General features: G+C 53.3%; 6 protein-coding genes across 6 annotated transcripts; 4 read left to right on the plus strand and 2 right to left on the minus strand.

Moving 5' to 3' along the window:
* Positions 1-593: 593 nt before the first annotated feature.
* E0L32_001220 (uncharacterized protein) lies at positions 594-2,367 on the plus strand (the record flags this gene model as incomplete). The annotated part of the gene is made up of 5 exons (XM_031135057.1): positions 594-754; positions 814-939; positions 998-1,101; positions 1,163-1,526; positions 1,584-2,367. The coding sequence occupies 5 exons, from the start codon at positions 594-596 to the stop codon at positions 2,365-2,367; spliced, it is 1,539 nt and encodes a 512-aa protein (XP_030991734.1).
* Positions 2,368-3,569: 1,202 nt separating this feature from the next.
* Positions 3,570-4,498, plus strand: E0L32_001221 (uncharacterized protein; the record flags this gene model as incomplete). The annotated part of the gene is made up of 4 exons (XM_031135068.1): positions 3,570-3,796; positions 3,849-4,247; positions 4,302-4,328; positions 4,429-4,498. 4 exons carry the CDS (start codon positions 3,570-3,572, stop codon positions 4,496-4,498), a joined length of 723 nt encoding a protein of 240 aa, XP_030991735.1.
* A 405-nt stretch (positions 4,499-4,903) lies between these two features.
* E0L32_001222 (uncharacterized protein) lies at positions 4,904-7,039 on the minus strand (the record flags this gene model as incomplete). The annotated part of the gene is made up of 2 exons (XM_031135079.1): positions 4,904-5,987; positions 6,930-7,039. 2 exons carry the CDS (start codon positions 7,037-7,039, stop codon positions 4,904-4,906), a joined length of 1,194 nt encoding a protein of 397 aa, XP_030991736.1.
* Positions 7,040-7,950: 911 nt separating this feature from the next.
* On the minus strand, positions 7,951-9,573 carry E0L32_001223 (uncharacterized protein; the record flags this gene model as incomplete). Its single annotated transcript, XM_031135091.1, has 3 exons — positions 7,951-9,128; positions 9,186-9,385; positions 9,446-9,573. The coding sequence occupies 3 exons, from the start codon at positions 9,571-9,573 to the stop codon at positions 7,951-7,953; spliced, it is 1,506 nt and encodes a 501-aa protein (XP_030991737.1).
* A 738-nt stretch (positions 9,574-10,311) lies between these two features.
* On the plus strand, positions 10,312-11,961 carry E0L32_001224 (uncharacterized protein; the record flags this gene model as incomplete). The annotated part of the gene is made up of 3 exons (XM_031135102.1): positions 10,312-10,586; positions 10,661-11,859; positions 11,915-11,961. 3 exons carry the CDS (start codon positions 10,312-10,314, stop codon positions 11,959-11,961), a joined length of 1,521 nt encoding a protein of 506 aa, XP_030991738.1.
* A 1,901-nt stretch (positions 11,962-13,862) lies between these two features.
* Positions 13,863-16,031, plus strand: E0L32_001225 (uncharacterized protein; the record flags this gene model as incomplete). The annotated part of the gene is made up of 1 exon (XM_031135113.1): positions 13,863-16,031. One exon carries the CDS (start codon positions 13,863-13,865, stop codon positions 16,029-16,031), a length of 2,169 nt encoding a protein of 722 aa, XP_030991739.1.
* Between the last annotated feature and the right edge of the window lie 291 nt (positions 16,032-16,322).

The raw sequence follows: 16,322 nt of genomic DNA on the forward strand, positions 1-16,322 counted from the left end.
TGCCTTGATATCGGCTGATTCGTCGTTGTGATATAGCCGGCAGTTCTGCTAGTACTGATCAAGGGCGACCACATCAGATGGGGATCGACATTCGCCCTCAACCAGGTTCCCAATTCACATCACAGAGGGTTATCCCACTACCTAAATAAATCTGTGTAACATTTACCATGCGGCGAGGGAGATATTGCAATTTATAGAGCTCTACATGTATGTCATTTCCAATACGCGAGATTTTGTAAAGGAGCATCCTTATACAGCCGCGCATTGTCTCGACAAGTAAAGGCTTGCGGCACAGCTTGACCTAATGCCCCATCTCCCTATTCCCCGTATTGGAGAGACTTACAAGGCGGGGAACAACAGACCGCCAAGTTGAGGGGAAACCCGTCAATTGGACCAGTTTCCGCTCGTTTTCCGCAACATTTCCGAGCTGCGTCCTCTCTTCCAAGCAGTCGCAGCAATGTTAAATCCCATGACGCCGTACAACTGGTTCTTTCAAACATCTAAGCCGGAACAGTCTTTTACAGAATAAATCAGTATAGGTTTGTATATTTCAGGTGACTGTAACTGGCGTTGTCGATTGTCTATAAGTGACCATGGTTCTGTTCAAGGGACATTGGAACCTGGTCTCAGTCACTCTATGCATTGCGCTGATCAGACGAGCCTCGTCAGCAGCCTCTGCACCAGTGATCGACCTCGGATACGCCAAATACCAAGGCTTCTACAATGACACCTTTGATCTACAAGTATACAAGGGGTATATCCTACCAAGACTCAATTGTTTTCCGACGTCGCACCGACTCACTTTCAAAATAGTGTTCGCTTCGCGGCACCCCCAAAGAGATGGCAGCTGCCAGAAGCTCCGGAGAGAGAAGATGACTCCGTGATTCAAGCTACGGAGGAGCCTCCTTCTTGTCCGCAGTCACCGCTTGCAAGCCCGTCGTATGTCCACTCTTCGTGAATACATATGGCCCATTGCGCGCACTAATCACGTCAACAGGCCGGACAGCTTCAACTTCACTGCCAAGGGCCAAGAAGATTGCCTATTCCTTAACGTGTTCAAGCCAGCCAATAAGACCAAACTCCCTGTGATGGTCTGGATTCGTGAGTATCGAGAAAATAGCACAGCGCACAGTGCCCCTAGCTGCTGACGCCTATATTCTAGACGGTGGCGGTTATGGGACAGGTCAAGCGAAGAGCTTTGATTCCTCATGGGTCTCACGCACCGCCGGTAATGGGTTCATGTGGGTGCAGATTCAATATCGCCTCGGTGCCTTTGGCTTCGCCTCTTCCGCCGAGATTGCGCGCTTCGGCGTACCCAATGCAGGACTCCATGACGTGAGATTTGCCTTGGAGTGGGTGCAAAAGTACATCCATCAGTTTGGAGGCGATCCGGACCAGGTTACCTTAGCAGGCCAGTCTGCCGGGGGAGGAGCTGCTATGCTCATGGCGATGGCCAACGGTGGAACTGAAGGGACGAGACTATTCAAACGAGTTCTGACCAGCAGCTCTTACCTGCCAACTCAATGGTAAGACTTTCCAAGGTTGATCAGCTATGTAACTATGACCGACTCACTCGATTGTAGGAAGTACGACGACATGCAGCCCTCCCAGTCTTATTACAGTCTAGCCGCACGGGCAGGGTGCTTGGACGCGAGCGTGACTCAGAACTCTTCAGTCTTTGAGTGTCTTCGAAGCGTCGACTCGTTCAAATTACAGGAGGCGAGCGCCAGAACAAGCGTGGCATCGAAGCTAGGCCAGTGGGCATTCATCCCTGTGACTGACGGCACCCTCATTCGGGAGCGGCCGACCCAGCAGCTTCTCCATGGCAAGGTCAATGGGGAGAGCATGCTTACGGGGAACAACGCGAATGAAGCCCGAAACTTCGTCATTCAGGATATCAAAACCGAGGCAGACTTCAAGGCCATGATCAGGCTTGATTACCCACTGCTTTCTGCCGAGAATATATCGGCGATCATGGAACTGTACAAGATTCCGGAAACTATCACAGCAGAAAGCCTAAAATTCGATTCAAACGGCCTCGCGCCGCCCTATGCTACCGCAGTCTCTCATCTGGCAGCGGGCTGGATGCAAGCCGCTCGAAATCTTTACGCCGAGACTACCTTTGTCTGCACCTCTTATTGGCTTGCCGCAGCGTATGCGGACACGATCAATCCCAACGCAGCCGGGAAGAAGTCGTGGCGCTACCAGTACTCAACGCCGGACGCTATCCACGGCGCGGATAGGCCACCCCTGGTTACTGACCCAGACGGCCCGGGGGGCAAAGCAAGACAGGGCCTTCAAGCTGGATTTCCAGAAGATGTATGGCAACTTCATCGTCAAGGGGGCCCCGAATGTTTGCCCGAATGACACTGATGGTGCTGGTGGGGACGAGACAGCGGCGATTGGGCCTTCAAGTTGGCTGCCCTGGGGGACTGTTGGCATGTATACGGGAGGAGACGGACTTGGCCATCCAATGCTAAACTTGAACAGTACAGAGTCTAGCCCAGGGAAAGCAAGGTTCAGTGTGGTCGACGGGAATGCCTGGGAAGATGGTCGGGGCAAGCGCTGCGCCCTTTGGGCTGAGCTTGGGGCTGTCATCCAAGAGTAATTACCGGGTGTATCATGTTGCGAATTTAGACCTCATATGGCAATATGAAGGAGATTTTGAATTTATTATTCCCATTGGAACAGATGATGTTCGAAGTGTTTTGCACTGAAAGGTAGTGCCGACGACCTGGGACAATTGCTGTTGTCGGCAAGGTTTGTCGGATATACAGTCTTAAACATGCCATGCATAGTAACGGGCAACAGCAAACTTGATAAGGCTTCGTTTTAACCGATCTCAGCGTATGTGAAATGGGAGTTGAAGTCCTATCCTACCCATTTACCTGGCGTCACACATTATATATAGTATAACGAATCATAACTTGGGTGTCCTGGATGCTGTAGAAAGATGTGAGGCGAAAAATAACCCCGAACTTATGGAAGCCCGCGAAGACGGGATGCAGCGACATGAGATCGTTTCACGTGGCTTCCTTCATCAACACCATCAAAAAGCCCATGAAAGTCGAGCCTCCGCGTTTTCAGGGCACAAAGTGGAATCCAAATGCGGCGACATTCCGGCGCTACAGTTGCGCTACGCCCCGTCCGTTGATCGAACCCCTGTTCTCACGCCAATAGTCTGGGAGCTGGAGCGGCGCCTACCTCAGACTATCACCAGCCTAGACCGTGAAAGCCAATTCGAGCTAGACAAGACCTGAATTTGTTGTAGGGCTTTTGCGGATGGCTGTTATCTTCACAATCTGATTGGTCTCGACACTGTCAGCCCAAGGCGTTGGGTCTTCAACGGGACGAAATGAGGCGAGCTGCTCAGCTTACGGCAGTAGTCTTGAACGCTAAGAATATGAATGATGTCCGCCATGGGTTGGCTTAAAAGAGAGGAGAGGATGGTTTTTATTTTCTCATAAGAATACAGACATCCCACATACTCCACACTTTCCTTCACAATAGAACTTTCGACTGTATCTCCATTGCATAATTAGCAGCTCGATCTTCGTTCCTCGGTGACCATGAAGGTTACTGTGCTGGTATCGTCTTGCCTTCTTGGGGGCGCCCTCAGTAGTGCTCTGCCCAACCGTGATGGGAGCTTGAGCCTGGAGAAGCGCGAATGTGCCCATAACAACCTGCTCCGTTGCTTCATCGCTACTCCGACTTTGGCCTTCCCGTTCTGCAAGTCGAGGGCCGGCTTTGCTTCGCCCACAGCTAGCACAACCGTGGTGTCTGTCACTCCCACCGTGTATGCTTCTCTCTCCTCAGTTCTGCCTGACCGCGGCTAACAAGAACTGCAGCACTGTTACGGCGCAAGCTACGACCATAAAGACCTTGAGCTCGACCTCGACCTCCACTTCTGAATCAACGACGACCACCACTAGCGTGGCGACAACTACGGCGCCTCCGTCTATCACGACTCAGACTTTTACTGCGAAGCTCAAGAGAAGAACCACCATCACGATTGTAGCCCCTCCAAGTGAGCAGAATCAATGCCCAACGACGAGCACAGTTTACAAGCGTGATGTGGCACGTACCTCTCTGGCCTGCATCGCCAACCTCAATCCATCAACGAAATCCGTTAGCAGCGTGTGCTCTTGCTTCATTGCTAGTGCTGCGGCCGCTTTGACGCCCGTCACCGAGACGCTTGAGGCGCCTACAGTCTATGTCACTCCCACAACTTCGACTTCGACTGCCTCGTGAGTTCTTGAAACATATCGAATAATGATCCCTGCTGACCATATTCTTGCCAGAACTACTGCTGTGGATACCATCACGGTGTGAGTGTGAAGAGCTTAAGCTTGCTTTTCATTCCTTGATTCTTTGATAGCGAAAACTTTTTGTATCGGGGATATCTTACTGACTTGATATTATGAATAGCACTGAGATCACAACCGCCACCGAGACGAGCACGTTCACCACGACTGTTTGCGTTGTCACCGAAATTTAAACGAAAGATCGTTAGAGGTCAACAAAGCTTAGCCAGCTATGTCGCATACAAATGACTGAACCCGCCTTTGACGACCTGTCTCCCCATGCTTGACACAATACACCATCTTACACGAGACTTTGTTGCGTGAGGACTTTTGCTCTTGTTTGAACTACAGGTAGAAGGGACTTTAGACGGTCTGGAGCCCCCGTCAAAGCAAGAGTCCCAAAAAAAGCACGAGTAACTCAAAGTATATGGGATCGACTGTCTTTGCCATGTGGAAGATGTTCATCCTGGCAATACTTCCTTGCTCATGGAAGGACCAGAAAAACTCTTTTATGCACTGGATGTTCGCTAGCCCTAGTCCTGCTGCGCAATAATGAGAATGATATCATGACTTCGTATCAGATTGAAATGATGAACAAATCAAGAATGCAGCTTGCACCCGGTACAAGGAGCTGGTGGCTGTGAGCTTTGGTACACATCTGGCCTCGGGTCTCCCGACACATTCAAGAACCCCACAGCGCCCTTGTCGAGTCGGAACATTGCATGATCCACCATGGTGTAGGTTCCAGGGACGCTCATCTTCATGTCCACAATAGTAGATCCGGCTGGAGGTACGCTGACGGTCTGAATGAAGTGACCAGGCGGGCTGACGACATCGCCATCGCGGTAGACATTCTTGAAGACGGTACCGATCATATGGAACGAGCTCCGCAAGTTGGGTCCGGCGTTACCAAAGAAGATGCGTACGCTCTCCCCAACAGTCGCTTTGAGTGGGTGGTCTCTTGTCAGCGCAGACTCGCTGCCGTTGAACACCACCACATTGGGCTCCTCTCGCAGGCCATTCGGATAGGAAAACTCGACGATGTCGGACCGACGACCATCTTCAAGCGTCTCGGGAGGCTCGTGGTAGAACTCGCTCTGCATGACGTAGTACTCGCGGTCGACCGGCGGCAGGTCTCCCTCGGCGGGCTGCACATACATGAGGCCGTACATACCGTTCGAGATGTGGACCGGCACCGGGGCCGCGGCGCAGTGGTAGACATACAGACCCGGATACAGCAGCCGGAACTTGGCCGTCTTGGCTTCGCCCTCCTCGGCCGTGGTTACGGCGGCACCGCCACCCGGGCCGGTGAAGGCGTGGCAGTCGACGTTGTGCGGGTTGCCTGCGGCGTCGCGGTTCGTCAGAGTCACTTCGACCACGTCGCCGACGCGGGCGCGGATGAAGGGGCCGGGCACCGTGTTGTTGAAAGTCCACTGCTCGTACTTGTACTGGCTTGTCAGCTGCGCGAGCTTGGGTCCGGTGGTCAGGCCGACCTTGAGGAGCACAGGGTAGTCGCGGGTGATAGTCGGGGGCACGTATGGCGCAGTGGTAAGAACGGCCTTCTCCACGGGGAGTTTCGATATGTCCGGCACCGCCTCTTCGAGCAACTCGTAGACTTCCAGATTGGGTGGCTCTGCTGAACCAGGGACAGGGGTCGAAGGCGTGAAAGAAATATATGGCTGTCTAGTGTTAGCATCATGTCTGTGAGAGTTTGGGATGAAGTAAGCGTGCCTTCTTTTCCTTGAGCTCTGACTCTTCTAGCAATCCCTCCTCGTGGCCACAGCACTCGCAGTCTGCTCTCATTGGCTCTTGAGACCACGTGGCGTAGATGACAGCTGTTGCTACACCTGCAGAGACGGCCAGTATCGAACTCAGCTGTGCATTTTTGAAGCGCTCTTGACCAGTCTGAGGTGTAGAAGTAGAAGAGAAGTACTGTCTAGATAGACGTGCAGCACATCTTCTAGGGTATGATGCTGGAGCTGCTGCGCGAGTTGATAGAAAGGCTGTGTGGCTGTTACTAGCTACTCGCTTCTCAGCTGCCAAAGTGGCGGGACAGCATGCTCGTAAGGGTATTCGCAAAAGTTTCATAATTTTGGAAGCTTCCATGATAGTCTGTCGCCTCAAGTTTGGAACGATGATGTGAAGGTCTCCCTACTGGACCACCCGCCCAGTGCAAGGGACCGCATGCTTATATGCAGTGCAAAGCGCCGAGCTCGGTCGTGATCATGAACTTTTTTGCACATGCTGAGATGGCTTACAGGTGGATTTCTAACCGTCATACCACACAGTTGAGATTTGTGTGGGTTTGACATCTCCGCGGAGCACAGATCTCTCCACGATTCAGGTGGTGCCTAGGGTCCAGCTTTTGGCGAAACAAGCCAAAAACAGCACTTGGAGACCACCGGCGGAACCCTCTAGGCCACGACAGTAGAGTGCTATGCCCAATAGAGATGGGCCCTGGGGTAACGAGATCTTTAAAGCACATGTTGGGGGCTGTTAAATTCTTCCACGTGTGCCACCTGTCTCTGAGTCGAGGCCATTCACTGGAGTCGGGGCGAGGCGTGTGACAGTATGACCTGCACATTCCGGCATTTCTCCGTAGAACGCAACCTACGTGATACCGACATGATTCCGTAGATAATCGAGAGCGACACGGAAGGGTGTTGCCAGCCCAGCCACTTTTGCATCTTCCAGGTCCGGTCTCGAAGCCACTTCTCGCGGTGTGGGGTGGCCATGATGTGAGCCCTTGTGGGTCGCACAACTAATTAGCCTCATGGGTAGTCTCACGCATGGTTAATAATCATATTCAGGTGGCTGCAGATCTTGTTCCTTGATCAGTGGCATTCTCTGGTAGTCGGGGTGCGTCATACCAACCCATCTATCTTCGAAGGGAAACAGTGGTCGGCTTCATTGGTGATGTAATTCGACAAAACCCATGTATAATGGACAGTTGCGAAGCAAAGGCACGGTATACACCCTGCATCGGGGGAAGAGGCCTTGAGTAGCTCGCTCACATGGTTAGTGACCTAATGAATCAAAGAGTAAACCTTTGCAGGTGAGACCCATGATACACTGTAGCTTGGTATCGTAGGGGGGTGACTCCAAGAAAATAGGGTTAGGAAAACAGGGCGGAATCGCTTGTACTGGCAGCTGATGATATCAAGTTTGCCGAACGGATCAAGAGCAAGCCAAGTGATCTATACATATCACAATGTAACTTGCTGTTTTGGAGGGATTCTGTGTGGTTCCCGGACCATCATATGAATGAGCAACTCACTCCTCCAGCCACTTGTAAACTAGTCCAACCCAGAGCCAATTATCAAACTCACAACAAAACGAGATTGAAAATGTATCATAGCGGTCACTCATATCTTGATAACATTGCCTTTTCTTTCCCAGAATTCAGTCCTTAGGTATCTAGCGCCTTTTGTCAAAGGTGAACCAGAGAGCTTGTCTTCTCATTCCCAGAGGCCTTGCCGCTATTGACAGGGCGCCTTGACCGGATCGTTTCCAACTGCCTGAAACTTGTTGGAGACATTGCGGACCCATTGCGAAAGACATGTGTTCCCATAGCCACCCCCAAGGTAAGAGTCTATCTCGCAGGTTGCTCTTTTGGGTCTAGTTCATGCTTCTTTATTATCTATGCCTACAAGCGGTTGCCCATATTAAGATGGACAGCCTTGATCTGCGAATATGCCTCCAACCCAGCCTCGCCCAGTTCTCGGCCAATACCGCTCTGCTTGACGCCTCCGAAGGGAACGCGTGGGTCGCAGTCCTGACTGCTGTTGATCCAGACCATACCGGCCTCGATCTCACTCGCGACTCGGTGCGCCTTCTCCAGGTCGGTCGTAAACACGGCGGCGCCGAGGCCGTATGTCGTGTTGTTGGCCCGCTGGATCGCCTCCTCCTCATCGCCGAACTCGCTCACGACCACGACAGGGCCAAAGATCTCCTCTCGCCAGATAGACATGTCATCCTTGACATTGGTGAAGACGGTAGGAGCGACGAAGTATCCCTTGCCGTCGCCAATGTTGGTGATGGCATGCCCACCCGTGGCGACGGTAGCACCGGAAGCGCGGCCCGACTCGATGTAGGAGAGGACGCGGTCGTATTGCTGCTTGGTGACTTGTGGCCCCTGGTAAGTGGATTCGTCCCACTGGAGCCCAACCTTGCTTGTATTCTTGACTTCTTGGACGAACCGCTCGATGAACTTGTTGTAGATGTTCTTGTGCACCATGATACGGGAGGTGGCGGTGCAGATTTGCCCTTGGTTGGACATGATGCCCAGGTGCGACCACTTAACTGCCTGCTCTAGGTCGGCATCGTCAAACACTAGCAATGGTGACTTGCCACCAGTCTCTAGAGTGATATTCTTGAGCGTAGCAGCAGCCATTTTCATGATGTTAGCCGCTGTAGCAGTGGAGCCAGTGAATGCAACCTTGTCAACAAGCGGATGCTGGACCAAGGCCGCTCCGGCGTCCTTGCCGTAACCATTGATGAAGTTGACAACTCCGGGAGGGAAGCCAGCCTCTTTGATGAGAGTTCCGAGCACAAGAATGCTCAGCGGCGTCTGCTCAGCGGCCTTGAGCACGACTGTGTTTCCACATGCTAGTGCGGGCCCAAGCTTCCAAGACGCCATGGAGAGCGGGTAGTTCCAGGGAATGATCTGACCGACGACTCCGATGGGTTGGCGCAGAGTGTAGGCGAGCTTGTTGGGCAGAGGGATTGTCTGCCCAAAGATCTTGTCGCACCAGCCCGCGTAGTAGCGGATGGTGCCAACAGCCTCGACCAGATCGGTGTTTAGCGCCTCGGAGTAGGACTTGCCTGGATCGAATGGTCAGCTGAGGCTGGCATATGGCTCCATGCACGAATAAGACAAACCGTTATCCCAAGCATCGATAGTAGCAAAGATCTCCTTGTTGGCTTCTATCAGGTCTGCCAAGCGGTTCATGAGGATGCCGCGATCCGAGCTCGCCATCTTCTTCCATGAGGGGTTCTTGAGAGCTGCGTAGGCTGCTTGAACAGCCTTATCAACATCGTGGGCGTTCGCAGCCTGCACGGAAGCGATTTCCTTCTCTGTACTATACGTAGAGGAATAAGTCAATCGTGAGTTCTTACATGGTTATTTCAGGTTCACATACGCGGGATCGATCGAGGTAATGGTCTGTCCGCTCGACGACTTGACGAACTCATTGTTGATGAACAGACCCAAAGGCTGTGTGTAGGTCCGGCCGTTGGGCGCTGTGAGGTTCACGCTCAGATCGCTCATGCTTGCGCTGATTTAAAATACACTGGTGATGTTCAATTCCACAAGGTTTTCGATACGTGACAGTAGCCAGAGCTTGGGTCTAGCCTGTTGAGAACCAGGCACACTGGGTTTAAATACCTGCTTGTATCTCGTCTGGGGTAGATAAGAGTCTTTGTCACAATCGAAGGTCTTCCCGAACCTCGGAGGAGACGATGGAGACAGCGAAACGGGAGTCGAGTCTTACCAGCACCAACGAGGAAAGTCGATGCGCCAACTGGCTGAACGGGGCAGGCGTCCCCGGTTCCAGAGCGCACCGAGATAAGGGATACTGGCACTGGGGCCAGTGTGCTGTTTCCCACCCAAATGCCACTGTTATCGCGCCGGAGGAGCCACTGTCGACCGCTGTGGACCAGGCCAGACCGGCTGGACATGCCAGATGCGGGCTAGAGCACCCCGCCAGTCACCGCGCCTACTGGCTGGTACGGTGAGCTATCACTCATTCCTGGCCAACCCTGCTCCACAGCTTCCCCTCCTCCAATGACGATAGTGTTTGCCCCAGCATCCGTCTTCGCTCGACGACACGCTCAACACGCTCACAACATATATAAATCCCACACCGAAGGACACTCACTAGATTGTCATTCAATTGTTGTCCTTCATCCTGTGTCTACGTCTCAAGGTCCTGGATTAACCTTCTTTCGTGGTCATTGTGTCGTTGGGGCAACACGTTTCCTTGGTATCTCGATCACCGTCAGCACCATGGCCCTCCGCTACCGGACCGCGGGGACGACGATGGCGTCTGCCCTTCGAAGGGCGACGCCGCAGCTCAAGATCGCGAGCGCCTCGGCCCGTGCCTTCTCTGCGTCTGTCCAGCATCGTGCTGATTCGTACGTGGCTGGCGAGCCTGCCGGCCCTTCCGTCAAGACCCAGCTCCCCGGTCCTGCTGTCACCGCTGGTCTCAAGGACCTGGAGCGTGTGTTTGACACGCGGAGCGCCAGCACTCTCGTCGACTACGAGAAGTCGATTGGCAACTAGTAAGTGCTTCACTCCACCCACCAATCTTCCGGACCTGTGAAATGGCCTGCTCACCGCTCCTCTATCGCTAAAGCCTTGTGGACGCCGACGGCAATGTCTTCCTTGACATGTTCGCTCAGATTGCGTCTATCCCACTGGGATACAACAACCCGGAGCTAGCAAAGGCTGTTTCCACGCCGGAAGCCATCCGTGCCATCACCAGCAGGCCAGCCCTGGGTATGTTCCCTTCTACGGAATGGGGACAGGAGCTCGAGGGCGGCATCCTCAAGGCAGCGCCCAAGGGCCTGAACCAGGTGTTCACCGCCATGGCTGGCTCCGACGCCAACGAGACCGCGTACAAGGCGGCGTGCATCTGGCGCGGAACCCAAGACCGAGGCTCGCGCGACTTCAGCGACGCCGAGGTCGAGTCGGTCATGCGCAACCAGTCTCCAGGCTCGCCCAACTACTCGATCATGTCCTTTACCAGCGCCTTCCACGGCCGCCTATTTGGCACTCTGTCGACGACGCGAAGCAAGGCCATTCACAAGATGGACGTTCCGGCCTTTGACTGGCCTGCTGCTCCCTTCCCCGCCCTCAAGTACCCTCTCGAGGAGAACAAGGCAGCCAACGAAGCCGAGGAGCAGCGGTGTCTCGATGAGGTCGAGAGCCTCATTGACGAGTGGGCCAAGAAGAGGCCTGTCGCAGCCGTCGTTGTCGAGCCCGTGCAGTCCGAGGGTGGTGACAACCACGCCTCCAACCAGTTCTTCCAAGGCCTTCGCGATCTGACCAAGAAGAAGAACGTGCTCTTCATTGTGGACGAGGTGCAGACTGGTGTCGGAGCCACCGGCAAGTTCTGGGCGCATGAGCACTGGAACCTGACTACTCCTCCCGACATGGTCACTTTCTCCAAGAAGGCTCAGGCCGCAGGCTTCTACTTCGGGAACCCTGCGCTCCGGCCCGACCGTGCTTACCGCCAGTTCAACACGTGGATGGGTGACCCGGTGAGGGCCATCCTTTTCCGTGCCATCTACAACGAGATCGAGAGACTGGGCCTGGTGGAGCACACCGCCAAGCTCGGCGACTACATCTACAGTGGCTTGGAGAAGCTCGCTGCCAAGCATCCCGACGCTATCAAGAACCTACGTGGCAAGGGCCGCGGCACATTCATTGCATGGGACTCGCCCAAGAGAGATGAGATAATGAAGGCAACCAAGGCGCGGGGTATCAACATTGGCGTCAGTGGCGAGTCAGCCATCCGGCTCAGGCCGATGCTGATTTTGCAGCAGCATCACGGTGAGGAACCCGCATCCGACATGAGACAAAAATAATATGCTAATGCGTCTGATAGCCGATATCTTCCTGCGCGAGATGGAGGCCATCTTGGCGAGCCAATAAACAGCTCCCGCGTTGGCGAGATCGGAACTAATATCGTACGGAAAAAGCAATACTGAGATGCAGTGCAGATGCTTTGGTTGGGTGAGAGGCGGTGACCATGTTGGTGTTCTCTAGCGTTGATTTATAAGAGGCGAAATGCTACGGCATGTAAAGACCGGTTCAAGCCCATGCACATCAGGAGAAGGATCCGGGTGGGTTGGAAGAACAGGAAGAGCCATTCCGAGTTTGCCATTGCTTTTGAACTGAGCTCGGGGCAGCAGATCAATAGGATCATTCTGAAGCAGATCTATCGTAATACAACCTCGATCTCCATCGAGACGAAAGCCTCTGTCGCGCGAACCTGGACGGGACGGTCACTGTACCACATCATGCAATGTCATGCACCTCCAGCCCGATGCATCGCATCTCCATACCATACCAGGGCAGATATATGCAGGTCTCAGCCGGGAATCAGTACTAACGCCGGCGCCACGCCAGCTATCCCCGCTGCTATGCTACGAAACGCACGGCTCGGTCGTGCTACCGGTGACGGCACCTTCCGCAAAGTGCGGGGGAGTGGGAGGACCAGAGGCTGATTCCCGGGATCAGATCCTCTTCCGACCTGATACGAAACGTTGTGCAACTGCCTCTGTGGTGTGGGGGAAGGGGTTTGTGCTTCCCGTTGATCAATGACTATGACACACCAGATCAAGCCTGGGATGAAAATGTTCCTGGCAGTTTTCTTGAGTCGGTGTGTTTACGTATGTGAATGTCTGTGATGTTTCGCCAGTTGGATATCTTGGCTTTATTATCTGATCCGTGAACGATGCCATGAATTTACACCTAATCAAGCCAGCTGAGATCTTCAACCGGGTGTAGCGCCACCGCGAGATCATCACTAATGGCCCGAGACACGGTCGGGCAGCCTCCAGGTGTGATCCGGGCCCGTCTTATTCGCCAATTGCGACACCAATGAGAGACAACGCGTCTCCCATGTGAACCCCAATGGAGCAGAACCTCCAACCGCCTCCGTAGAGAAGTCCGAGCTCTTTCCTCATCGACGGACGCACAGCGTCTGCAACTGAGCTGCTCGGGATGGCTACTGACAGTTTTCATCGAAGGGTACCGGAGACAGCCCCTGCTGGACCTGCTGCAAGGCTCCCGAGGACGAGGGCCTCTAAAGGGCGAAACCCCGAACAACAACAACAACCGAGCCCGGCATATCATCGTGGCAGCCTGCGGCTCACGACAAGGGCGGGGAGAACGTTGACAATGGAAATCAGCTCTGACTTTTCTGCATTTGGTGCTTCCAGTCACTCTTTTAACCAACCATATACAACAAACTTACATTTCCTGCGAACCTTGAGATGTACTCATCGGTTATCCATGTGATGTGACTGTCTGTTAGTGACTTGTGTAGTAAATGGCCACGAATTCAAGTAGTCGATACGGCACAGTAGAGGTCACGTTCAGCGTTCCCATCTGTCTTCAAAAGAGACCCGATCGGGACTGGTAAATTTCATTCGGGGACTGTCAAAAAATACCCAATTTTGTACCTCGTTTAACACTAAAAGCAGATAATCTTCAATTAGGCCAATCAAACTCCATGAAATCCGGGTCTCTAAGTACCTAGTGGTGGGGCTCGTGGACAGTGTACCTAGGTAGATACTGCATCAGCTCAGCGTACTGTTGGCATCAAGTATGCCAGGCACGGATTGGGCATTGCGAGGACGAGGAAGTAGGTTTGGAATACGGCCCAACGAATGTGCCCAACTTGCCCGCCCAGCGTAATCATTCCCCTTCTGCGCGTTCAAAATGAGACTCGAGTTTCTCCGGTAACGAATGAGCACTCTGCCTACCAGAACATCGTCTTGATACTACTCAAATTTTGATTCTGAAATCGAGGGCCGGTATATCTATCAATGTCTACTATTCAGGTCCAATGGAGTCTCGACACCACGGTCGACCAGAGCCTCAAGGTCGCCCGAGGAATCATGTTCGCAGCGACGAGCGACAATGTACAGCCTCTTGCTGTTTTGGCTTGCGAGAGGTTTGGCACTACCTTGACAATGAGTGAGAGAGCTTGCACCTTGATTGAAAAGCTAGTTGTCCCGACTCCAAACCCCGGCGTGATTCCGTTTCTTCAGGCCGTGGTGGGTTGGTCGAAAGACGATTCCGCGTCGCATCTGGGAAAATCACAGCCTGGGGTTCAATTCCTAGGTCTGGCGGCATCACTATCCTCGGCGGATCCCTACAGATATGCACCGGCACTACAGAGAATGGTTCGGAACACAGCTGCGGACAAGGACCTAGTCCCTACCGTCACTCAGATCCAGGATCTTCTTGAGGCTCTGGCCCCGCGATGCCAGTTATCCGGGTTCACGGAGAGCGTCTTAGCGTGGCAAGCTGTGTTGGCGGAACATGACTCACACCCAGGACCCAAACATGGAGACTTCCGAATCTGGTGTCCCCCAGGGCATGGGGTGGAACGCCTGGTGGACGCGTTTCGTGAGATAGGGCGACTGGGCGATGCGTCCGCAACCGGAGCGACGATTAAGACGTCTAGCTGGATGGCCTGGATAGCGGCCTTCACGGAATGGTGTCTGGGGAAACCCCCTCGCATCTTCATAGATGATGGAAGAGATGTCAAAACTTTTCTCAACTCGCCCGGGTCTTTAGTATCCCTCATCATCTCTCAGAAGGACCCGTCTGTCTTGCCTTCTTGCGAGGTATCGGTTCAGCATGGCCCTGGATTAGAAGGGCCAAGAGAGCTTGTTGTTATTGACTTTAGCGACAGCGGCACTCATTTAAGCGGAATGCCGAGCATTCAGGCTTACGGGCAATGGCTGCTGAGCAGCAGGAGTTTCGGCGCGGGCTTGGCGAAGAGAGCCTTTGATGAAGCCATCCCCTATGCCCTTCACCAATGCCTCTCTTGCCTGCATTTCTCCCCGGCACCCGAACTTGGACTCCACCCCTTTCCAGGCAGGCATTGGCAGTCCGTCTGTGACATGCTAAGAACGATGTTTCGGCTTGACCCACGGGAATTGCCTCCGTTGAGAAACGGATCGTTGATCGCCCAATACCCAGTGACGAAGGAGCTTCTCGAGTCAAGGCGGAAATCATGTCTTTGCTCCAAATGCAGGATTAATCCTCTTGACAAGGGGGCACCACCCACTGGAGAAAGCTTCTCGGGCTGTGATATCGACTTACTCTACTTCAATCTGTCTGTTATCGTTACGGATGTACTTGCTCTATCGCTGTTCAACTACCCGGAAGGCCTTCTTGTTAGGCCAGACATACCCCAGCACTCCCGTGGTGGCGACGCACTTCCCGGACAGGTCATGCACATTCTCAAGACTGGGGAGCCGAAGCGGGCTAGTATCCTCCAACTGCTCGCCCACGCTTTGGCTCTCGCCGGTCACGACAATACTCAGCAAGTCATGAGCGAGGACTGGGTGATGTCTTGCTACATGGGACAAGCGGTCTGGCCCGCCATATTCGACACAAAAGTCATTGAGAAACATGGCTTTTTAACTTTAAATTGGGCTCGTGGCAACCTGAAATACCGAGGAGCAAGCTACAAACAGGTAAAGGGGTCGGGGAACTACAACGGTCAATGGACCGTCGTCCAAGCGCCCGATCCACGCCCAGTCCTTGGGCCACTCAATCTCTTTCCACAGGTCAAGGCGGCCTTCAGAACCGCTATTGGGAATAGAGAGCTTACTGTTGGCTTAGGACTGGACGGTGCGGATGTGTTCTCGAGCTACACGATCTCTCCGGTTCAAGTTCTGATCAATCTCTCGCAAGCCTTGATCCTTGAGACCTGTTCACACGATCCTCGGGCAGAATTATCGGAACCGGACGTGTTTTGTGATTACATGAAGTTTCCAATATTCGACATTGCATCTGAAGAATTGGACAGGGGTTATGGTGCACACCAAACTCGTGTCATCGGTGTTGATGGCCATGATAGCCTGCGACTTTTCTCTTGTGGAATCATGCGGTTGCCTTTGGTTGTCCGAAAACAGACCTGTCTGTCTTGCTGTCTTTCCGTGTGTAGGAAGACTGGTTGTCTCGTTCTGATTTTGTAACTATGCTGGTGGAGGCTCAAGGCTGGCTGGACTTGAGAAATCTAAAAGTTCCAAGAGAACAGGCAGGTTCAAAATACCTTTAGCAGGAACGTTTCTTCCGGTTTGGCCTATCTTTTTTTCAATCCAAAATTTATGATATATTCTAGCTTAATAGAGTAGAGAGACGTTCATTACAAGCAGAAGACTACATGATGGCTGCCCCGGCTTCAGGTTCAACCTTCCGCCTGCCATTTGTGGAGCTTGGGCCGATGCTCAGCGAGAGGGAAGTGCGGAATTGACTGCCCTGTTACA

Source organism: Thyridium curvatum, assembly GCF_004353045.1.
Source record: "Thyridium curvatum strain D216 chromosome Unknown NODE_5_length_802575_cov_81.998223, whole genome shotgun sequence".
NCBI classification, from domain to species: Eukaryota; Fungi; Ascomycota; class Sordariomycetes; order Thyridiales; family Thyridiaceae; genus Thyridium; species Thyridium curvatum.